Source organism: Grus americana, chromosome 10 (genome assembly GCF_028858705.1).
Source record: "Grus americana isolate bGruAme1 chromosome 10, bGruAme1.mat, whole genome shotgun sequence".
NCBI lineage: Eukaryota > Metazoa > Chordata > Aves > Gruiformes > Gruidae > Grus > Grus americana.
The window spans coordinates 20,220,348-20,245,196 of NC_072861.1; the positions used below are offsets into that span (position 1 = coordinate 20,220,348).

The 24,849-nt window shown below is 37.6% G+C and overlaps 1 protein-coding gene across 9 annotated transcripts in view; it reads left to right on the forward strand.

The window, feature by feature from the left end:
- Positions 1–24,463, forward strand: part of MEF2A (myocyte enhancer factor 2A) — a 92,267-nt gene extending 67,804 nt beyond the window's left edge. For 6 of the 9 annotated variants that reach the window (XM_054837522.1, XM_054837524.1, XM_054837525.1 and 3 more), the window contains 5 exons: positions 8,805–8,995; positions 10,616–10,639; positions 14,277–14,403; positions 19,799–19,925; positions 20,393–24,463. In XM_054837522.1, coding sequence (XP_054693497.1) covers positions 8,805–8,995; positions 10,616–10,639; positions 14,277–14,403; positions 19,799–19,925; positions 20,393–20,753 — 830 coding nt within the window. In that variant the 3' untranslated portion in view covers positions 20,754–24,463. The remainder of the gene's footprint in view (positions 1–8,804; positions 8,996–10,615; positions 10,640–14,276; positions 14,404–19,798; positions 19,926–20,392) is intronic. The other 3 variants (XM_054837523.1, XM_054837529.1, XM_054837530.1) reach the window with 1 other exon arrangement.
- Positions 24,464–24,849: the final 386 nt, after the last annotated feature.

Below are 24,849 nucleotides of genomic sequence, written 5' to 3' on the forward strand. Positions count from 1 at the left end.
GTCAAAATGCATTGCTTATCTCTTACTTTCCAGAACATCGCACCCAAAATGTTATACCCACTCATTTCTAGAAAGATTTTTTTTTTATGCAAGTAAAACTTGTGGCTACACAAGAACAGTGGAACATCTATAAGTAGTACCGCTAGCAAAACTCAAATATCTAGTTAACACCAGAATGCTAAGCCACAGAGTACCCTAAGTTCTCAGAGCTCCACTTTCTACTAGGACATGGCATGGCTTCTTTTAAATGCTGTAAAGTGCACAGTAACCTTCTCAATTGCAACCAAAATCAAGAAACCATACATAACCAGATTGAGTAAATCTGCTAATTTGTCAATTTGAACTTGACAGCTGCCATTGAAGTGCGTATATCAAGTTAATTATGTCTGCTGAGAACAATGATTTTAGTTTCTTGCTACACTTACTGTAGAATTCACTTAAAACAAATATTTTCTTCTTTTAGCTTTCAATCTGTTAAACTTCTCAGGAATAGAGAATTCTCCTATGGATATAGTTGTGACAGGTCATGTGTCAATTTTGCAGTGCTCAATTTATAGGAGAGATGTTAAAGATAAAGATGGAGTACTGGCATACCCATATTCCTAGATATTCTCTTATAGACAAAGGAAAAACCCAAGTCTTACCTGACATTATGAAATTTTAAGTATTTAAGATTTTGTTCTCATTTCATTAACAGATACTTAGATGCCTTTATTTCTGAGTAAAAGGCAAGTAAAGGTTATCTTGCATAGTTGGGACCCAATTCAAACAAGGAAATTGCATAAAATGGCTCGTATTTGGTTCACATGAGTCTTCTCAAGTCCTGTGTAACTTGATTGGAATAGATACGATTTGCTTTAGCAGTCAATCTGCCAACTTAACAGTTTTTCTGTGGAAAATAACTTTGAGTAAAAATATCTGTGTGTTGTTGCAAAGATTGTTAGGTGCTTTTTTATGTCTAGAACAGAAAATTTGTGATCATTTTATAATACTGAGAGCATATTTCACATGCAGCTGTCATAACACTGAAAAAGCTTTTTTTTTAAATATTTTTAAAATTTTACCCACTACATGAAAAACATTAGCTCAAAATTTTTACTTGGCAAGTATATCAGTTTTGAGAGGGGAAAAATGTCAGGCATTATAACAATGCTTTTGAGCTAACTTATTTTTGTGTTAATTAGATCATGTTTTGGAGCTAGAATTTTCATGATACTTTTGCTCATGATCGCTCTTAAAACCTGTTCAGTTTGTGATTGGCATCTAATATGCTTCAAGAATCTCTTGTCACCAGGATGTGTACAACTTGCTATTTGTTGTCAACGTCATCATGGCTTGAACACATGCTGTATGTCTACATTACTCCTTTCAAAGTGTTGTGGATTCTAATTAGGCAAAGTATAACCTCACTTGTTCTGAGTACCCAAATATGGGGGAGAGTTTCTTTGAACTGAGAGGACTTGATGGATGGATCACCTTCAAAGTCGTCATAAGGAAGTTTGCTTCACTGTGTTCCAGTAGATTCAGTGTTGTGCCTTGAATCAACTAGAAGTTGCCAATTAAGTGCACTTCCAGTGAAGCTGTCCCATCCTTGAGGACTCTGAGAATCAGAAAGGCTCAAAAGTAGTACTGCTGTTACCCAATCTTTACTTTTTCTTCCATACCTTTCACTTACAGCATTGAGCTAGAACCATGCAAAGGACCTGAGCTACCTTCATGGCTAAAGCTGCGTGAAGACCGTAAACCTTTAGACCTTTGCACTAAGATGAGTTCCCTAAGTTCTTTCCAGTCTTAGGTGATTTTGAAGGAGCTGTTGGAAGTAGAGACTTGCAAGGACACAGTATTATCTGTCTATATATTTCTTTGTCTGTGAAGTAGCCCTTCTGGTCAGTAATGTTAATCTTCTCCAGTTAATCTTCTGGGAAATTATCTTTCCTCTTATAATTCTATCATCAGGAGAATGGATAAGAAGGATCTACTCTTCTTGAGTACTGCATTTCTCCTCTGTATTTTCTCACGTTTCTAACGTTCTCACTAATCTTCAGATTCTGAGAATGTGAAGTAACTGTAGGAATATTGAATTTCTTTGGGAAGGAGCTGAAGGATATATCTGCTTGAGAAACTGTGTCTTGTGAACTATTGGATCCCTAATAAGAGCAAGTCTAGATCATGTGAGATCTTTTATCCTGGCCTCAGGAAGGATTATGCAGAGGTGGAATTGACAGCTTGCACACACCTGTAAACTGCCTTGTGTATTGCCAGAAAGGGATCAAGACAGAAAACTGTGAAAGGCCACAGCTGTAAATGGGTCCCTTTATCTTGAGGGCTTGGCTGATTGGGAGAGGTGTGGTTTGTGTCCTCTGTCCATGTACACCCCCCCCCACCCCCACCCCCCCAATGTCTGAGGCTAAAAGGATCTTTCAGCTTGGTCTTTCACAGGTCTGAATCAAGTGGCTAATGTGCTGCAGCTCTTAAGAGTACACCAGAAGGCTTCAATTACAAAACAGCTTTCTGTGCATATTTTTCTATCCATGTTGCTTTGTTTATTAAATGAGAGACACCCCAATGAGAAGTATCCAACGAACTCCTGAAAAACATACCTCTTGCAGGAATTTTGCTTGAAATTGTCAGCCTCTTCCTTAAGAAAACAGACTTTCTTCTCCCTGCATCCCCACTCTCAGACTTGTCAGTCTGTATCATCTGCATTGGATAAAAAGCTTGGCACTGTTGTTGTAGATGACCACCTTAGGAAGGCAGCTGTAAACCTTGAGCATATTCCTACTTAAGGTTATGCGTTACTGGTGGTATTTCTAATGTGCTGTACTTTCTCTTCAGTCTGACAGTAGTATCTGTCACAAGTAGTCTTTCACTAGACAGCTCCTCACTTCCTAGCTTGTATTGAAAGGGGTTTGACCTAAGAATGTATGTTCAACTAATGCTAAATGCAGGGGATGAAGGTTCTTGCTCTGTAATGTCAATAGTGTTGGCATAATGTTTTGCCTTGCTCTGATCTTTAAGATCACACAGGTAAATACAACAGTCAATGTCACCCTTCTCCAAGGAAGAAGCTGAAGGATCCCTGAAGAACACTGAGAGCAGCCTATTTACTCTACAGCTTCCAAGCTTTCCTTAAGAAAAAGGAGTACTGAAAGTGGACTTGCTGACCAGCTGTTTCACAGCGTGCAAACTGAACCCTTTTCCTTTGCTAGATAGTGTCAGCACATAACAAAGCTTGATCCATCCATCATCCTCTGATTAGATTAGATCAGCTCACAAGAAATGATGGGCTGAAATCAGCATGAAAAATATGCTGGTAGAAGGAAGCATTTGAGGGTGTGTTGGGGTTGTTTGGTTTTTTTTAATTGTAGCAATCTCTTCTTGGAAACCACCCATCCACATGTGGTCAGTTCAGCCCCTGAACTACCCTTATATTTTAGTTGAATTTCATATATTGTTATGTGTGCTGATTATCTTACCATAATTTCTGATTTACTACAAGATACAAGACAATTCTGGTTAGAATTTGCCACCTGTAAAACAAATTATTAATCTCCCAGCTGGATTAAAGAATTGTAGTGTATCTAATTGTGTGAAGTCTCAACACTTCTGTAATGTCACCTTGCCCAGGATACCACAATACACATCCTCAGATGCTCTAAACATACCACCTCTGTTGCCCATTCTTTACCATTCTTTACATTGGCTTTGTACTGATATGTAGAAATCAACAAGTTCAGAAAGTAGAACTCTGATTTCATTAACCGTAAACTCTTTAGTTAACAAAAGACCTAAAAGGCATTCAATTGCCACTGCTAACATTTCACACGAAGCTGAATAACATTTAGATACAAAAGCAGTATGCCTTTGTTTTAGATTTGCTGCTGCGTTCTGAATAATAACCTTTATCTTGAAGAAGACCCATTTAAATTCTAAATATCCTTGACAATTGTCTCTCCCTTTATGTAGCTTTAGGCGAAAAAAATTTTCCAGCAGCATGGGAAATGAGGGTTTTTTAGTTTTGTAACATGAGTAAGCATTCCCTTGACACTTAGTTGTGTATTTTTTTTTGCTGCGTTTTAGTATCTAAAGTACTGTCTTAAAGGTAAAAATCTTATGTTAGCCATGTTTCAAAATCTTAAATTACTGTATTATCTGAAGTATTGATTTGTAAAGATCAGTGCAAATACATTTATTTTAGCTTCCTTGAAATGTTACAGTAAAATCTTCCCAAAGCTGGCAGAGAACTTAAGCTTTTTGAAATGATGGTAGAATCGGCAGTGATTTCTGTGCAAAGCTAAAACTGATATGAAATGCAAATGCTGATTTTCAGGGGGATTTGGGTTTTGTTTTGTTTATCATTTAAATTTCCACTTAAAGCTGTTATACTAAAAAAAAAGGTAAATAAACTGAGCAGCCAATGCATATAGAAATGCTATTGTTGCATTTACTTGCAATATGGGGGTTCCACCCCCCACCCCCCCCAAGGTCCTACATGTAAGTGTTTTTCTCAAATAGATTTTATCTGGTATTCTGGATGCATAGTGAATCGATGGCTTATTGCAAACACAATTTTCTGTTTATTGCTAATTATGTGATATTCATTGGGTTGTATGATGTCATTTGAGGCATAAATAGTTATTACCATTCTTATTTTTGCTTAATCTTACATTGCTTAGCTGCTTACCTACAATTATTTTCCAAAACTGTGTATAACTGTTCAGTTTCTCCAAAGGTGAACCACAAAGAAAGATGAATAGCATCAATGACTATAATTTATTCCTTGAGTAGTAATAAGTACATGGAGTACTTTCCAGCCACGTGTGTTCATTGTTTCAGCTGATGTGATTTATATAGTGAAATATGAGTCTGGCTCATGTAATTGAATGCTACGTCTTGGGCTGCAGGACAATAAATGAGATTAAGCTGTATTACGTTTCTGAAGGTAGAATATACAGTTGTTAAAATGGGTAAGTTTTAGCATTTAGCTTCAGAAAAGATGTTATTTCAAAAATAAACCTTTTCTGATTAAACAGCAAGTAGGCTAACGTATGTTGGCAATGTTTGTTATCATCAAATCTAATTAAATTATAATCCTTGTTTAAAATGATTCATATAATTGAGAGCTTATGATGTTTGCATTGGTGTCTGTTTGTTTTCCAAATAAGGGTTTTGAAAATGCATTCGTAGTCTCTTTTAAAGAATTAGAGTTAAATAAAAGTCTTCCAATGGAAGTAAAACCACTAGTCTTATTTTACATTTACATAGGATTTTATATTCTGTTCCCATTTTTCAGTTTGATAGTGTTTTTAAACATAAAGTAATTGTCTTTGGGGAAGAGCTGTAGTGGGTGGGGTAGATACAATTTCTGTATTATACAAAATAGTAAGTAGAATTTATGGGGTTATTAAAGCCTCAGTTTGGCAAACTGCCGTGTAGTTGCATCATCCTGCAATCATTATCTTTTTCTGGCTCCTGACCTTATTCTAAGAAAGACCATGCTTTTAGTTATCCTTTCACTCTTAACTTGTAATTTGATTTTCTTATTAGATTATTAACAGGAAAAAAGGCTTTAAGTTTCATATTAAAAATGAATATTCTACAGTCTTCTTGCAGCCCCAGCAGATGATTCTTCAAATAATCAATATAGATACTTCAATGTTTGCTAGATGTTCAGTACTTGCTATTTATAACAAAGGGCTGTTACTAGATTAATACCCGTAGCATTGCACACTTACAACACCTTTTTTCTCCCATTCTTAATATATTTTTTAAACAATCATTTTATTCAGCCTTTTGTCAGAATAAAAGCTTTGACTCTGCCCTGCTGAATGATATTGCACAGAGAAGGCAGTGGCAAGGACTTTGTTGTTTTTGACAGCACCGCTAAAAGCATGAAATGTTTCTGAAGGATTGGCAGAGCCTTGTAATAAGGGCTGCAGGAAATGACTGTATTGGGTGTGGAAGAGAGACACTGTCCAGATTTAACACACGAGCTACCGAAATACTTGAAAACAGAGGACAGGAAATGGTATCATAGGATAGACTAAAATGCTGTACAGAACTTCATTGTTTATACAAAGTGTTATTGTTCTGAAGTTCAAATTCAACTCAGAACACTGCAGCTTTGGCATACAAAAGGTAACGCTGACAACCTAGTGAGTAATAAAATGCTATTTATTATTTGATTAAAGCCCAGACTTTTTTGTAACAGTAAGTTCTTTAAATGTTCTGGTGTTTTTGATGAAAATTGAAGATACCATAACAATTTTTAGATATAATTTGGTGAAAAATACACTATTTTCTAATAATTTTTTCTCCCTCATATCTGTTTCCAAATCCACTCAATTTTTACTCTGTCCATTGTGCACAATTTGTCTTGCAATCCGATGCTATGTAGGCTGTTTGTAACTAATGTTTATACTCATTTATAATGGATAGGTATTGATACATAACTGTATTTAACAAAACTATGATTCTATGAAAACCGTCTCTCAGTTTCAGGAACCTTAGGGTATCACAGAACTTAAGTTCTCTTTTTTTTGGTTGATTGGTTTTTATGTGTGACCTGTGGCTAGTTTTCACCTAGCAGTCAAAAGTATGTTTAGCTCTAGTATTCTCTGCTCTAGCCACTTGAACTAAATTTTATCTCTAACCAGAAGTGTCCCAATAACTTCTGCTGTGTTTTGCTGAAGAACGTAGATGCTTTAATCACAAAAAGAGTTTTTGCTGTGATTTTTAATACAGAAGGAAGAATGCTGACATAAAAAGCTTTTTCTTCTTTCTGCCATCTGTGTTCCTTCTTCCCCCCCCATAACTTCCGAGTTAAATGGTAGAGTTATCAGAAAACATATTCCCATACCTCCCATACAAATGCTTCAGGAAAATACTAAATGAGAATAACTCCTCCTTGCTCTGTTAGCCTTGAACTCAAGGGACATACCAGATCATCCTTGTATGGTCAGGCTTTTGGCACAGTAGGAAATCCACAAAGAAAGTAAATCCAGAATTAGAAATCCTGGTTTCAAAGTTGTGAATTTACTGCTCATCCGTATGTGAACAAGAATATTGTGGCTGCAAATTCAATTAGCAAGTTCTACCTACTTAGAATTTATTTTTTTTTTAAATATTTAGCAATAACTGTTTCCAAAGACCTTTATAAATCTCAGTAGAATATCTTCAGATCAGCACAGGAGCTTTGTTATAATTCTTACATTATTCTTTGCTTTTTCCATTTCTAAATTGATAGAACAATATGTAGGGTTCTGTTTATGGTGGACAGGGAAAAGGAGAGGACTGCATTTGTCAGTTCCCCCACTATGTAACAAGGATAGGTAGTAAAAGGAGGCTCCCTCATAAATGTCCTGTTGAATTCACACCTTGGTTCTCACCATACACAAGCTAAGTGCCTTTCAGTACCAGTCACCTTCATGAAGTGTTGTGCTGTTACTGATACGTGTTACTGTTCTTTGTTCTTGTGAAGCTTTTAAAGGCATTAAAAAATTTGCCAAAGAAGGTAGAATGTGACACTGACAACTTTCTTATTTTAATTGCTCTTAGATTAATATGTGCTTAATGTAATAAATTGGGTTGGGCATAGGGGCCTATTCAAATAATATAATAATAATGCAAAATTCATGTCAGTATGGCACTACAGGTTATTAGAAGAGAATTTCCCACACAGTGAAGAACTTTGCGTAATAGACTTTTCCCTGAATTGTGACTATAAAGGCTGCTTTCAGAACTGCAATGTTAGTGTAAATATAGTCTCACTATGAATTGTATTTATTTATATACACACATACACAAGTTCTGTAGTGTGAACTATAGGGTTCCTTGTTGCGAAATACCCCTGGCTTAACAACTTTTTTTCATTTGCAGCTGAATAAGGTGTGTGTATTTTGGGAATTATTGCTATAAATATGATAAAATCATTGGAATGTGGCTTTAATTTTTTTCTGATAAATGTATTTTGGTTAATGTGATTGGCGCTTTTGTCAGTACAGGAAAATAGAATACTAGGCACCGTTTTACTGTCTCGTTACTCTTTTCTGATCTGTTTTCAGTGCAAGCTAAGGCTTGAGCATATTCAGCTCTTGGAGGTTTCAGTTCTGAAGTGAAGACCTGTAAGCTTTGGCTTGTCTAATTCTACTGAGAATGAGCATTAGGAGTAAGGGGGAGAGAGACCTGCGTAAAATCAATGGGCATAAATGATGTGTATATCTGTGTCCAGAGCTTGGAATGAATTTGAAGGGAAAGGATTTGTTCCTCTCATTGTTGCTAAATATAATAAGACAGTATAGAGACTGAAATTAATTATATGAGCGAATAGATACTGGAGCCTAGCAGATCTTGAAGATATTTGAAGAATACTTTTTAGAAATAGAGACTTTAAGAGCTGATTTTTTTATTCTTACAGGCAACAATTCAGTAAAGTTCATGTTCTGTTGGGGTGGGGATAAAGTGGGCTTGCGCAAAAGCAAGCGCTTTTTTGCAAGCTCAGCCTGGAGGAACTTCAAAGGACAAAATAAAAAAACACAACAGATGTTATTAGAAACAGTTCTTTGACAATACGCTCTTCTCAGCGTTTAAGCTGCCACAGTGTGTCCTTGAGGTGATATTACCTTTGCATATTGATCTTCTGTGAAAGTGGTTTTTGTTTGTTCGATTATTCAATACTCTTGTGAGAAGTTTGTTATTGGAAGTTTTACAAAAGAAATATTTTGTAATTTGTCCACACGCACCAAATTTTTGTATTGCTACTACTTCTTTTCAGTCTTACAGTATATTTGTTTTCTCTCTTTTAGGAAATGGGTTTGTGAATTCTCGAGCTTCTCCAAGTCTACTCGGAACTACTGGTGGCGGGAATGGCTTGGGTAAAGTCATGCCTACAAAGTCTCCACCTCCACCTGGAGGAGGTAATCTTGGAATGAACAATCGCAAACCAGACCTCCGTGTTGTCATCCCGCCCTCCAGCAAGGGTATGATGCCACCATTGGTAAGTTAAAACATTTGTTCCCTAACTGGCTTTGTAAAAATGAAGTGTTGTGCCCACATGTGCAGGGAGAAACTGTCTCATCTGTAAACCATAGGTTACAGTAATAGAAAGGTGTTTGTTTGTATTCTGAATTTCACTAATGAAAATCTAAGTTACAAGTTGTTACCTAGGGAGAATTTAAATTTGTAAGGAATTTTTTTTTTTAAAAAAAGTGTAAAATACCAGTCTGACCTAAATGTGGTTAGACTGCAATCCTAGAGACATAGTTTGGGATTTTGTTTTGATTTGACATCTCACTGACCTGGTACCAACAACTTTGGTTTGGAGGATGTGAGTTTTAAAAAGGATTATGCTTTATTCTGTGGAGGAATGGCTGATCTTATTGGTGATGTGAACTGCATTAATGTGCCCCAAAGCACACTTTGTATCCGTTTTTCCTGGGTGGTAATGGTTGTGGGATGTAAAATGTAGCTTCAGTAGTAACAATGATCTGAGCGAAATGCTTGTTTGATGTGGTGTGCTGGAATGCAACCTTGTGTGTCCTATGGTGGATGTCGTGTCATCAATGAAGACATAAAAGAGTAATGAGGATCAGGCTCAGTCCCTATTTGTGTACTTTCAATACTACTGTGCAGTTTGGCATGTTGGTAGTAATGTTTGTTCAGCCTAGGTTTGGAATAGCACACAAGTTTCGTGTCAGGCATGAGGCAACCACAGCACTGAGGCGAGAACAGGTCTTTCAGGAAGAGTTGCTCTATTTTTCCTTTAATTTGGTTGGCCTAATACTTAGTCTTTCACTGTCATGTAGAAATTTTAAACGTCTATGTGTACATTTTCTGTTTCCTGTGTATGGAAGAATGAACCATAGCCAAGAGGAGCAGGATATAAACAATACAAGTACTCTCTGTATAATTCTTATTTGTTTTTAAGATACCACGAGTGCTTACATTTGTTACTGGTATTCATGATGAATAATATGAAATTAATCCAAGTAACAAAAGGTATAATTATCCTCAGAGTAATGATTCTTGAAGTTTAAGGTTTTTCTGGCAATATTGAAGTGTAGGAGACATAGGAAGTACGCTGGTTGATTTTTAAAGTGAAAATTACACGTTTAATTAGAAATAGTTACAAGAAGAGGATCTTGTTAAGGCGCTTGTTCTAATGTCAGTAGTGTACAGTATCTATTTAAGTTTTGTCTGTCTTGTTGAGGCAATTGGAAAGAGATTTCAGAGTACAGATGCTGGGATGATACAATGGTTGTATGTGAAAAATACTTTGTTACTGAGCTGGATGTTTATTGGATCAGTCCAGCCAGAAACTGCTGTGCTCCACATCTACATCTGTTGTCAATGTGTAGCTATGTCCTTGTTTTTGCTAAGCTCCTTCTGCACTAATTTTGCCAAAGCATGTGTTCTTTCAGTATGGTATTTCTTAATTGACCCGAATTACGTAAAGTATTACACTTCCTGGTAGTAGTATTTACAGAATCAGGTGGCAAATTCACATTATTAATTAAAATAATAAGAATCCTGAAGCACAAATGTGACTTTTTCTTTCGTTTTTGAAAGCAATGCTATTTTTAGTAACTGTGTTATCCCTCTTGTTTGCTGAGTACAGTCGGAGGAGGATGAATTGGAGTTGGTGAGTTTGGGCTACTGTTTGAGAGAGAGCAAGATGCTGAAAATTTCTTTTACTACAGTTTTTTAACTGTAGTTTCATTACATACTTTAAATAATTCCAGTGTTCCCTTGGTAGCAGACAAAAATACATTTGTTTTATCAAACTCAAAACCTGACCAATTCAAGTTGAAAACACATCCAAAATCTAGTGCTTTCCATTTGTAAACAATTTTTTTTCTTGAAAATATTTGTTTTTCTTGGAGGGAACATTGGAAAAGAGCCTTACAGAGTAACTGTCCATGTGTATAGGGTATTTACTGTCTTTTTTGTAAAATATAAATAACCACTTATGCCCTAAATTATTGGAATATTTTTAGAAAGTGGCTTCACTTATGAAGTTCTTCAGATTGTAACACAAGCCCTGTATTACTTCTCTTATTTTCAAGGAGATTACATCATTGCTGGTGAGGTCACCTTTTTGGAGTTTAGAATTATTTCATCCTGCGTGAGATTATCAAACCACAGGGGTGTTCCCTGTTTACCAAAAGGAATAGAGAATTGCAAATGAATAATTCTACCTTTTACCAGTGGAAAGATATTCTGCTTTTGAAAGGAAACTCTTGGGATTTGTGTTTTCTCTGTTTTTTCCAAAAGGTTTTAACATTTGGCATTCTGTCTGGAAAATAACATAAGGCTAAAATAATTTGTAACTTATTTTTAGAGCAATTTGCAAATTGTTTAGCTGCTGTAGCACAAACCATGCAGAAGAAGCTGCATCAGAGTGCAATTATAAAGATACACAAAGAAGTCTGTCTATCACATACCTTGATTTGTTTTTGAACATGGACCTGTTGCTAATATGAGGCTCTAATTGCATGAAAGCATGGAAAATGTAGTGATTTAGATAAATTTGTTGATGAATGCATGCTCTTGGTTGATTTTTTTTTTACCTTAAACATGAGCAATAGACTTACAGAAGTAAGGGAAATGATTTTTGAAAGTCAGTATTTAAATTTTTAAGGTTTATTGGAATGATTTGCTGTTATAAACAGCTATCATGCAACTTCTCACCTTTATAGAGGAGTGTCTGGTTTCCAGTGCAAGAAATAGAGCTTTAATTCAATGTGAAAACACTTAATCAAAATAGCATTGCAATTGAAATTATGGAAAAGCACTTGAGTTAAGGTATTCCTACCTGCTAAAAATTGCTGTGCTCTTTGCAGTGTGAAACAGTGTGACTTGCTGAAGGCGGGTGGATTTACAGATACTGTGTGGAGCGTGGGCCCTCTAGTGGTGTTAAAAACTGGGCTCATCTCTTAGGGGAAGAAAGCTCACACAAAGAAAATGCAGTAGTGTCTTCCTCAAATGCGGTAAAGAAATATGAAGTACACCTGCAATGTTACGTCTCTTATTACGCTAATTTCTGATGCTAATTCTAGTGCTAGAAAGCAGTTCCAAATCATGTCTATGGACATTCTGTATGGTTGGAACTGAGCACTGAAGATGAAAAGCAGATAGGAACGGTAGCATAGCATGAAAAAAAGAGATTGAATTCTTCCTGTTATTGCTATCATTTGCACCAGTGTAAAAAAAAAATTAAAAATTCCTGAAAGTTGTCATAATCTTTGGCTGAATCTCAGAGTACAACAAATATTAGACACATGTAAATATTTCTTAGTGTCTTTGTATGGCTGAGTGTTCAGGAATTATATTCGGAAATAAATCACCTCAGAAAACCACCTTTATAAGCCACTCAACAACAACAAAAAAAATAAAATCCCATGGGGAAATCCTTTGGTCTGGATTGTTTCCCAGTATACTCCTCTAACTTTTCCATTATACAGTAATCCCAACTTTATAGGCTACCATCCAAGAAAGCTTTGGAAAAAGGTCAATTCCTGTCAGACACAAAAATCTGCTCTAATAACATATCTTTATGCCAGATAAACTTGGTCTAGTGGAGATTTTCAGAAGTACATAAGTGATTTAAAGGGATAAATTGCACAGAAAATCAGTGGGACTTTCTCTGTGACTTCGAGCTTTGACATGTGGGAGCTCTGAAGCAGAGTGGGTACATCTGCTGAACAAATGCCAAAGAGCCTCCAAATTCTTAGGAGGCTCAAAGGTGGGCTTTCCACAGCAGCCAGAGAAAACTGATATCAGAAGCTGGTAGCCAGTGGAAGGTTGTAGCTAATTTTAATATGGTAGCTGTGGTATATTTTTTCCTTAAAATTGGAAGGATACAAGTCAAGGATTGATAGCCCTTAATTAATCTTCACAAATTTAAGCTTAAAATTGAATACAGCCCTGTTTCTGTACCTGCTCATTCTGTTATTATAAAGGGAATCATGCACTTTTAATACTACTCGCTCCCTCAAGATCAGAGTGGGAAAAAAATTAAGCGCTGCAGATATTGAAATACTTGTATACCTGTCCAAAATAAGGAAAAAGCAGTAGTAACTTCAGTCTAGGAAATAGAACTGTACCAAAAAGATGAAAAACTGCTACTTTTGTAGCAAATATTTTTTCAGAGTTAGAGAGGGGCTTGCTTTAAACATGTATGCAGTTTGAAATCCATCTCCCTTATTTGGGGATGGTTCTGTAAGAATGTAGAAATATAGAGACTTCTACTACTTCTAGTATTTTTAAGACTTCTGTAGGTAAAACTTAAGTATCTGTTGTTTTAAAATTAAAAATGTAGCACTTCCTGTTCTTGACAGTATCTGGCATGGTTAAATGGTGTTGAACTACATATTTTGAAGAAAGATTTAAGTTGTCTTTATGAAGAGTAGTGCATTCTATGACAGAGCAGCTTTGGGGTCCGGTGGTGTTCACAGTCTTTAATACAACATTTTCTAAACAGCAAATTCGGTTAAAGAGCTTAATTTGAATGATATGTTTGCTACAGATGTTCATTCCGGTATATGGGAAAGAAAGAGCATTATTAAAAAGACACATTGTGCCTACAGTCAGATGATCTGAGACAATCTAGTTTAGCTATTTTTCCTGTCAAAAAGCACAGTTGCTCTGTGTGAACTCAAGTGTCGTTTGCTTTGAAATATATCTGCATTATAACAAGTACTCTCTCAGTTTCTCAGGAACCATGGGAACAGCAAGATTTATTTTATCGCTGAAGTCTTATCAACACAAATTTAGAAGATCTCTGTGTTCCTTTCAGGACAGGTGTAGTCAGCGCAGTGTCAAAACCGGCAGCTAAAATTTCGAAAATTGGATAAACAACTGGGAAGTGGGAGACTCTTTTCTGGTGGAACTGCACCTCACCATCTGCACTAAAACCCCTTTAAAAATACAACTAAAACTCTTAAATCACTTAAGAACTTCTGAGAATTGTTGTGTATATCCCTAAGAAATTACATTTATTTTTATGTCCTATAATTCTAACACTATTGAATTCTGCATGCATGGGAAGCAGACCAGTGAGTCTTAATTTTTCATTTCAGTTTGCCAAGATCATTTTGGTTGTCGTGAAATGTTTTGGTTTGTTTAGAAAATCTATCCTGTGAAAAAGGATGTATTTGTATCTAAAAAATAAAGCGAAGAAACACATTTTAATTGAATGCTATTTTTATATTAGCACTTGATTGTCCATTTTTCTAACTGATATCACAAAACACGTTGTTATTTTTAATCATTTATAGAATACCCAAAGGATAAGTAGTTCTCAGTCTACACAGCCTCTTGCTACCCCTGTGGTGTCTGTGACAACTCCAAGCTTGCCTCCGCAGGGATTGGTATATTCGGCCATGCCCACTGCCTACAACACTGGTAAGCATTGTTTTTAATAAATGGCTTGATTTGTCAGATGTACAAGGCTTTTGTGATTCATAAGCCTAGAAAATTTGCATTTCTGTGACACTTCACTTTATTTTCCTATTCAGTTCAAGTGAAGGCTCTTATTCATCAAAAATGAGCCTTTAGCTTGTAAAATGTGTAAATGTTGAGACTGACATCAGGAAGAAGCTTTCAGTCAGATTGCACACAGCCAAATACAGAGACACACTAAAATACTTTGCTTACAGCAGTAGCATTGAAGCTATCCATCTGAGAACTGAAATGCCTCATACTTAAGCAATAGTTGATACTTCAGAGCATACAGTCCCTTTTGTTCTGCTCTGCTCAGTTCCAACAGCAGGAGGGAATCAGATTCTACCAGTTTCTCATTACAGAAAGGCCCAGATAGTGCCTTCTCCTCTTCAGTAGTTTTATCGAGAGTGAGGTGGGGACTCGCGGGAAGGCATTGCCAGCTTTTCACCAATGCCGTATTATCTGAAGGACCTTAAAACTACTTTTTATCCAAGATGGGTGTGATGCAAGGAATTTGGTAATATGTGATAATTGGTTTGCCAATTTGGAAAGTAGTTCAAGATGTGGTGCCTTCTACTTTGTCTCTATACCAATAGAGATAATTATGACTTCAGTCTCAAGGTTCTTTATTTGTTACAGACCCTGTGTGCAATCAGTGAAGGAAATTTTGTAATCATTTCCTTGAAAGGCTGCAGCCTTGATGGCGTCAGGTTGATTACCATTGATCTGTGATGCATAGTTTAATTTTCAAATGCACCTGCAGAAAAACTACATTGCAGATAACTGTCAATAAACTTTGTACGTCAGAGTTAAAATAGCTATTGGTTAAAACTAAAAGGGAAAACAAAGGAAATAATTCTCCACTTTGCTGTCCTTTTTAGAGGAAGTTTAAGACATTCAAACCTAAGTGCTATAATTTGTTAAAACGGGAATTTCTGAACTGGGGACCACTGTGTTGGCAATGTTTAAGTCTATTTGATAGACTTTCAAATTCTAAAAAAAAAAAAAATCTTGCTCTTTTTCTGCAATGATATCTCTTAGGAACTGAGCTACACTACAGAGTTTCCCTTTATAGTTGATCAGCTGTGGCTAGGCAGAAGGGCTTGAGAGTATTGTTGTTGTCTTTCCATGAATCGAGGAATATCCACATCCCCAGTAGAGGAGATTCCCCAGTAGCATCTCTTCACTTGAGCTGTATCATCTTTGGCTGTGCACAAGTAGCTGGCAGGCATGAGACACTTGGGAAGCTGGGAGGCAGTGGAGGGTGTACTAGGAAGGAATAAATCACTTTTCCTTAAGGAGCCACTGTATTGGGTTTACATGGCAACGTTGTGGTAGTGGGGGGCGAGAAGGGGATGGGGATACACATGCTGCAGGGGTGGCTTCTCTAAGAATAGATCAGGAGCTGCCCCAGTGTCAGACTGAGCGCTTTTCAGCCAGCTTCAAAACGTACCTGCTGCTGCTGTTTGAAGCTGAGCCCATCAGCAACGCTGGTGGCACCTCTGTGAGAATATATTTAAGAAAGGGTAAAAAACACTGTGCTGCTCTATTGTCAGTGACCTAATGTTCTTACTCTTGTGCAAAGGTCAGGACAAATGAAAAAAAAAAAACCCAACCACCACCAACCTTCAGGGTTTGTAGAAAATGGCCAAAACCTAAGTGATATAAAGGTTTTGTAATTTTTTTCATTTTCTGCAAGGAGGGGCGCCATCAGGAGTCTATAATGTTGAAAGATGGAATAGAGCAGCCATCCATTCATAATAATTTTCTCCCCCAAAAAGACAGAATTTTATACATTTTTCTCCACTTTTTTCTAGCTTTGAAAGCTAAAAAAACCTACGGGTTTTTTGAACTATAGTTTTTACTTTAGACTTGTAGCCATCTTTCAGCTAAACAACTCGCATCTTTTTGTATTTGTGTCTTTTTGTGTTAATGTGGTCATTGCCTGACATTTACTGCCCTTCAGCCACTTTCTGCGCTGACTTGACTCGGAGGCACTGCCCCAGGCAGTTACTGGCATGCCTGAGGCTTGCGTTTCGAAAGGAACTGTTTAGTCATCAGCAACAGTAAATATTCATACTGCAGTAGCACCCAACCAAATTGTTGAACACTTAGGCAAATAATCACTACCTGCAGGAGGGATAAAGTCTAAAGAAATGAACGAAGGAGATGGGGTTGCAATAAGAGTTTAACGAGAGTTTAATTCGAATTACACTTGGTGACTTGTTTTGGATTGTAAGTGTAAGTATAAATTTGCTGGACATAGAGAACTTGGTTTGATACTTGCCACAAAGATCATAGAATCACAGACTGTTTTGGGTTGGAAGGGACTTTAAAGACCATCTAGTTCCCACCCCCTGCTATGGGCAGGGACACCCTCAACTAGACCAGGTTGTTTATATATTGCATTTAATGGCTGTTTAAAGTAAAGAAATAGTTCTGGTCCCTGCTCAGAAGACCCATATAGAGTTTTACCTGCCATCTAACAAATCCCTTCATCGTCTCATGCAGTCTGATGTTGTTTCAGGAAGCAGCGTTGTGTGCATCCCTCATCCAGAATACGTCCCTCATCCAGAATAACCTATGAGCTGATGTCTAAAACAGGCTAAAACATCAAAAAGATGAGAGGAGCTGTAATCTGAATCTCAGGAAGCAGCAAAGACAATTGACAGTGGTGTCCTACGCAATGGACAAGTGCTGTTATCACTGGGATATGATTTTAAAAACCAGCCCATTTCCTTTGATAATGCAATAATTTGTGAAAAGCTTTTAGCCTTTAGTGTTTTTCAAACACTTTAAAATGGTTTCTATTAGATTGAGCCTTGCAGGGGATTTGCAAAAAGAAATTTGATGTTGAAACCAAATTGTCATCTGGCTATTCTCAGGGTAGTCACTACTTATGTAGCAATTTCAGTGTTGCAGTTCAAGGACTAAGATAAAATTTAAATACTTACATTGTTTTTCTGGATTGATAGGGGTTTTTTTTCAGGGCTGGAAGGGATAGATTCAGCTCTTAGATCCTTAATTAAAATGTTGGATATCAGTTTTGCACAAATATACTATTTTATATAATTTGTTTTGCTGGAGAAGTATTCTTTCTGCAGATTACTGGAGGAAGGGCCAGAATGAATCGAGTTACTTGTTCTAAAACAGCCTAGGCATTCTTAAAAAATATTCAGAAAACACAGAGATCGGTTAAATAGTAACTCATGCTCGAGCAGAGCATCTCTAGCCATAAATTATATTGCTGGCTTTAGGTCAGTTATTTTGCAAAGGCACAAACTCAAAGGTACCTTGTTGTTGGGGTCACAGCAGTAATGGTTTCCATCATATAGAAGACACTATCGTCTGTGTGGCTTTTCCTTCTTGTATCAAGTCACTTGTATAGAAATTGGTGTCCTGCTTCTACTGCTAGCAGATATATGATTATTTAAGGAAGTGATAATGCAGCTAATTGTGTAGTGGCATATGTACTCTTTGGAAAAGTATCTCCTCAAACCCCTGTCACCAGACACATTCTGTCTAAAGTACCAGAAGTTAATTGTCCATTATCTTAAAAGCTATAATTGTAAAGAAAAAAAATACTTGGAACCTGACTTCCTATAAACATTTCTTCAGGTCTGCTCTTACAGAAATCCCATTGGCACAGAATAGCACATCCATCTCAAGGGTTTACATTCACTACGCTTGCAGGTTGTCGTAGGTCTGGCTGCTTTGAAGGTTGAGTGCATTTCCTAGTCATTGGAGGGCTGTATTTATTTTCTTTTTAGTTTTTATTTTAGTCTTGCAAAAGGGCTTTGGTTTGATCAGCTTGGGAAAAATCTTTCTGAGTCTATGCGGAAATACTTGTGAGGGTTTTTCAGAGTTCCAATAAAAATGTCAACTGAGAAGAAATGAAACAAACAAAAAAGGCAGCTTAAGCACCTTCACCTCCTGGGATACAGCTGGGATTCCCGAGGTCTTCAGGAAGATTCTTGCAGTGATGCATCTGCATCTCCAAAAAGCACAATACCCTGCCAGCACTGGCTCTCCTTCCTTTGTAGGCTGTAGGGAAACCTCAAAGTTATCCACAGCGAACAAGTTGGTGGATGGAATAAGGAGATTTTTCAAGAAAGCTTATCTTGAGAGAGAAATCATAATGGTGCTGTTATTTTAGGACAATACAAAAAAAAAACCCCACAAAAAACAAACCCAAAAACCTGAAACCCAAACCAAAGCAAAACACAAACCCTACTTCAGCAAAATTTTTGGTTCATCTGCTGGCAGTTAAAATAAGTTTGGCTGCTAGCATTTTGTCACATTCTCAAGAGACTAGAAATTATTTTAAGGAAGCTATATTACAAAATAATTAAAAGCAGACAAGTTTTTGCGGCTTTGTTTTAAAACCTGAAAGAAAAGCATGAGTGATAATGATGAAGTGAAAATAACTTCACCTCTGTGAATGAAGTGAGAATGGTCTAAGCATTATAGCCCAGCCAAAAGTAACAGCCAGTCACTGACTGTTGATTAGGAATATATTGTATTTTCTATTATCCATTTAAGTTGTATTTCTAAATAATTACATTTTTTGTTTTAGAACAAAAAATGTTTGTGATACAGAGATGATAGTTTAATCAGACATAAAGTAAGGAGTGAAGCTATTGTGTGGTGAGGGGGAGTGTGATGCGTTAGCGTAGGACTGCACAAGTGGAGTGGACGGAGGGGGCACGAAGGCTCCCGGTTGTAGTGACTGGTCATCTCATCCCTCTGCCCCCTGCCCAGGCTGCAGCTGCATGGGCACCAGTCCCTGCCCTTCAAGAGTCCTTTGTCTGCCCTGGCAGCCAGGACGAGCAGCCAACGCTGTCCGTTGGTTGGTTTTGGATATAGGTTGTAGGACGATAAACTATGTTGGAACATGAGCCAGCTAAATGGTATCTGCGTCTTGTCTGACTAACTGCTGCCTCCCATCTGGGAACCGAACCAGAGTCAAGATGTCTGTAGTAAATTCAGTGCAAGAAACACCATTCCTTTCTAATGACTTGTATGAATTCTTCCCTCTCTGTTTCATTTTGAAATTTCCATTTCATATGGAAAGAAGACTAAAATCGTCAAAAAAGTCGAAGAGCAACATTTAAGAATTGAAAGCAGAAATGCAAAAAAAATTGTCATTTGGAGGCTCGTGTCCTGTTAAGCTCCCGGTGATGTTAGGAGGACTGCTCCCAGACATCAAAGTTTTTGCATTTGGACTCCTTTGGGTCACTTGCCTTTATTTGTTTTGGGCAGAAAGCCTTTGTATTTGTATTTATATGTGTGTGTATATATATATAAAAAATAAATAAATCTGTAAACTACTTGTTTATTTGTTTTTCCCTCTCAGATTACTCCTTGACCAGTGCAGACCTGTCTGCCTTGCAGGGGTTCAACTCCCCAGGAATGCTGTCCTTGGGGCAGGTATCTGCCTGGCAACAGCACCATCTCGGTCCAGCAGCCCTCAGCTCTCTTGTGTAAGTACATCTGGTAACGTCACGGTACTGCTGCTTCTCAGGCTGAATAATCTGTGCTGGGGAATATTTAGCACGTGACCATTTTAATTTCTTGTCTGCTGGTGATGGCATATTGCCTTTCAAGTGTGCTTCTTGGCTGCAGAAGCATTCATGTTTCATGTTTGTCCCTTCTGTCAGGTCAGTGTGTGAGCTGACAAGCTGCATCCCTGCAGGCCCAGCTTCTCACAAAGGAGTCACCTGCGTGGTGAACTTCAATGTTTGGAAATATTTCTGTTTGGTTTAACTTCTTAACTGTGTTCGGACCTGCTTTTTTCAGCTTTGTTTCTTCAGTAACTTGCATTTATTTACATACTCATGTTGAGGGTGTTGAAGCACGAGACCACCCCATCACACAGACACAGGAATTGTCACTTTCTTTTCCTTTTCCGTGTTTTCTTATTTCTGCCTTTTGGTTTTCTTTTTCCCAGTACTGGCAGCCAGCTATCTCAGGGTTCAAATTTATCCATTAATACCAACCAAAACATCAACATAAAATCTGAACCAATTTCACCTCCCCGGGACCGTGTAACTCCCTCTGGGTTCCCGCAGCAGCAGCCACAACCGCAGCAGCAGCAGCAGCAACAACAGCAGCAGCAGCAGTCGCGACAGGAAATGGGTCGCTCTCCTGTTGACAGCCTGAGCAGCTCCAGCAGCTCCTACGACGGCAGCGATCGGGAAGACCCGCGAAGCGATTTCCATTCACCGGTTGTGTTGGGAAGGCCTCCGAATTCCGAAGATAGAGAGAGTCCGTCGGTAAAACGAATGAGGATGGACACATGGGTGACATAAACTTGCAGTGCTGCCGCTTCAGTTTTGTGTTCTCAAAATGAACTGTCCTGACATATCTAAATTTATAAATAAGGACATGAAATAAGTATATTTATATGTATATACATACATGCATATATATATCTCCACATGCATATATATGTGCTAGTGTGTGTAGCATACACAAAATCATCAGGCACTTACGACAAACTTCTTGTATAGCTGCAGCTGTCCCATGGTAAAATGTAACAGAACAATCCCGTAGGTATTGATCTAGTCTGGCACTTACCTGGACTTGTTGTTTTAATAATATATCCTGTTTTGCAAAGAAACATTGTACCCGCATTATAATCCTACCACACTAGATTGCAGAAACCAAGAGGGCTCGCCTGTAGTAATGTCCCTGTGTGTTTTATTCAAGCTGTATGGTTACTTGTAGTTAAGAAATAATGCTTTGTAGCAGCAGAGCAGTAGAAAAGCAGGAAGAAGAAAGCAATACTGTACATAAAACGACCTTTATATTACCCAACCTGGCATGGGTCTCTATTGCAGAGGGTGCATGGAGAAGGGCTGATGCTATAAGAAATTAAAAAAAAAAACAACACAAAAACCCTGTTTTGCACGTGCAAAAAAATAGTGTATTGGGTCAAAGAAGTGATTTTTTTAATGAGTGAAAGAGAGACATAGAGAACTCGCATGAAATATTCAGAAAATATTAGCCTAGAAAATAGAACATTAACAAAATAAAATTAATATATTAAGTTATAATTGGAATATGTTTGACAAATTTGTTTTTACGTTCATACCTTTGAAAAATATAGAAATGGATTTTAGCTCATGTATATTTTATATTAAAGAAAACAATACCCTAATGAATTGAAGACTATATATAAAGTTATATACAGTACTTTTGAACACATTCTGCTATGAATTATTTATATAAGCCAAAGCTGTATGTTGTAGCTTTTTTGTAGAGTATAGTTTTATCTTATTTTGACTTTCTAGTTTTTGCTTTCAAAGATGAAAAGGAAAAACTTGCAGGCGGAACCTTGGGGGAAAAATAAGCCATGAACACTTATGTAAATTTAAATTTGAGCCAAACTCTTTGTGTATATAGCATCCTAAATATATTATCACCTTTGGTGTAAGTACCTATGTATTGTACGTTCACCAGATTAAAAAGTATATTTTTGTGGATTGACGCCAACTTGAAAAAAGGCGAGGTCCTTATTAAGTAGAGTATTCACTGTTTAATATTTACTATTTTGTTAAATATACTGTACTTTCTTTGGATTTTAATTATTATTAATATTATTATCCAGATTTTTCAGAGGGTGTATAAAGGGGTTGTCCCCCTCACTGGTGGTGAATGTGTGCTGTTAAATTGTAATCTCTGTGCTGTATGGTTAAGCTTCATTATACATTTTATATATATGTATATAAATAGCAAAGTGGCAAAAAAAAAAAAATCCGGTGTTAAGTTCATCCTGCATAAATATAAAAAAATCTGTTACAACACATTTTAAGGCATCATGTTAAAGCTGCCTCTTCTGAGGAGGGAAAAAAAAGAAAAAAACAGTGGAAAAACTTGACCTGATTTCTCCTGATAGGGAAATAACACATATCAGATGAGCACAAAAGGTTTTTTAAGTTGGTAAGTGGTTTGGGATAAAACCTCAGCCTCAGAAGTAAATTTGCTGGTCCCCTCTGCTGCTCCTGTGACCCAGAGGGAGGAATCGTGTCCCAGCAGCTGGCTGGGGCAGGGCTGGTTTTGTACCTGGCTGGGTGAGGAGCCACCTGGCACAGTCTGGCTGTTGTGGTAAGGACAGGGAGGGCACTGCAGCCTCTCCTGGCAACTTCTCCCATCGAAGGGGGCAGAGCTGGGTGTTTGAGCAGCAAAAAGTCGCAGGAGTCAAAAGCCTGGTGTACTGGTTTGTACGGGCCTGCTTTGGTGGAGCTGGTTTGGGTCAGGGAGTGTTCCTGCTTTGTGGAAATGGGGTCTGTTTCCAGGTCCTTGCTGTGCATCTCCCTTCATACTGGGAACCGAATTTCATTACTGCTGGTAGTTCTAGTTCTGGGTGAGAAACTACAGTGCTATTCTGTCATCCAAACTCCCTTCATGTCATCCCTGATGTTTATTAAATTTTTGCCTGGGCTTTAATTTTTTTTTTAATTTAAAAAAAAATCATTTACTTGATACTGTAAGAAGTGTGAGAAATGGAAATCCAGCGGGGACAGCGACCTGGCTGCTTGCTTTAATGTGTGATTCAAGAACAAAGTCAGTACATATGGCTCCCCAAACCGTGCTCTTGTTGTCATGGTAACTTTAACAACTGTACAGGTTGCAGTTCCTTTCAGCCACTTACCTTTGGAACAAATTCCTCTCCAGTTACTGCAGTTAGTTACCGGTTTATGGAAGCATAGAGGAAAATGAGCCTCATTCTAACAGCACCTCTGTTCCCGAAGTGACTGAATTCACTTACCACTTCAGAGAACCTTTTAATGCTCTGAAAAGTTATGTGATTTTTTCATTATTTATGCACATATATGAACTTTGCTGTACATCTGAGTGGGAGTTCTGCATTCACATTTACTGTCTATTTTCTTGTGTGCCTTATAAGATGGCTTTGCTGACTGTATCTCAATAGTCTTTATTTCTATGCAGGTTTTTAAACAGTACTATTACTGTTTTCTTAAAGAAAAAAAGCTACATAAGGGTTAGAGTTTGTATTGAAATTGCACCAATGTATTAAAAAAACCCCAGATAATCAGCTCTTAAGAGCTGCTACTGGGACTGTTCACGTGTTGCCCCAGACCCTCCACCAGACTCAGCAGAACAAGTCTTTCACAGACCTCCCGCGGTAGGGGAGGATCTCATGCTGTTGAATAAATGGGAATCCTGATTTTTAGTAACAAGTAACTGACTTTGGAACATACTTTTTTAGGAATTGTAAAAATGTTTTATAAAAAAAGAAGACATAGCACAGGTATTTGAACAGGTAAAAAATACTTTTTTAAATTAACTATACTGAATGAAGTTGCAAGTGGATCCAATCCTAGTCTGAACCCATTCAAGTCTGAATGATTTAAGATTTTTATCTGCTCTTGTGACAAATCACCTCTCCATCTTTGAGCTCTCACTGTAGTGTTTAAAAATACATGTTATCAGGGATTCGTCAGAGAAAAATGCTTTAGCCTTTCCTTTCACTTAAAGGACACTAATGCATCAGAAACTTGCGAATTACTGTGCGCACAAGAAATACATAGTAAATAAGGAACAAAATAACTCCTAACAATTGATCATGGAAGAAGTTAAATTAGAATGTGAAAGAAAGACTTAACAAATGTAAACGTTTAAATCTTAGTAGAAACTTTCTTCACTTTGCTGTGCAAGAGAACACTGCTTTGCTATATTTAAAATGGCTTTTTTAAAAGAGATTTATGTATTTGGTAAATGTTTGTAGTCAACAGTTCACAAAGAAGCTGTTCACGGTTTAATGATGATAAGCCGTTTGGCGGCACAAGCTGGACTTTGTTGCCATCCTTGAGACGAATCTTTTAAGAAAAAAATAAGTTAATCTCAATTTTTTCCCTGAATGTGTTGTTTTTTCTTCAATATACAATAAATATTCTAGTGAACTTTTTATCAAATGGTTAAGAAAATGCTAGAGGTTGTTGTAAAATATTTGTATCCTGCATTCACTAAAGTAAAGATACTGGCTTTTACTGTGTACTCCAGCCTCTCTCGTATTTGCAGACCACGTCTGGCACATCTCTGTCCCTCTCCAGGTATCCTGAATACTCTTCAGGTTCAGTCTTCAAGTGCTGGTTTTAAACAGCAGCAGTGCTCCCTCCATCAGTATGGGTTTGGGGGATACTCACATTAAGAACCGTATTACAAAGCGCTTACAGGCACTGGTAAAAGCCCCTGTGGGGAGGCTGGGAGCGGTGGTGCGCAGGCTGACCTTTCCAGTCTCCTCCTGCTGCTGTTGCTCCTGTGGGCCCGTTGTTGCTGTGGGTGCTGATGGGTGCTGGGGAGCTGGGGCTGTGGCTGTGGGTTGTTGCACCGTGCACCACTGCCTCGGTGGTGGCTGCAGTTCTGCATTGTGAAACCAGC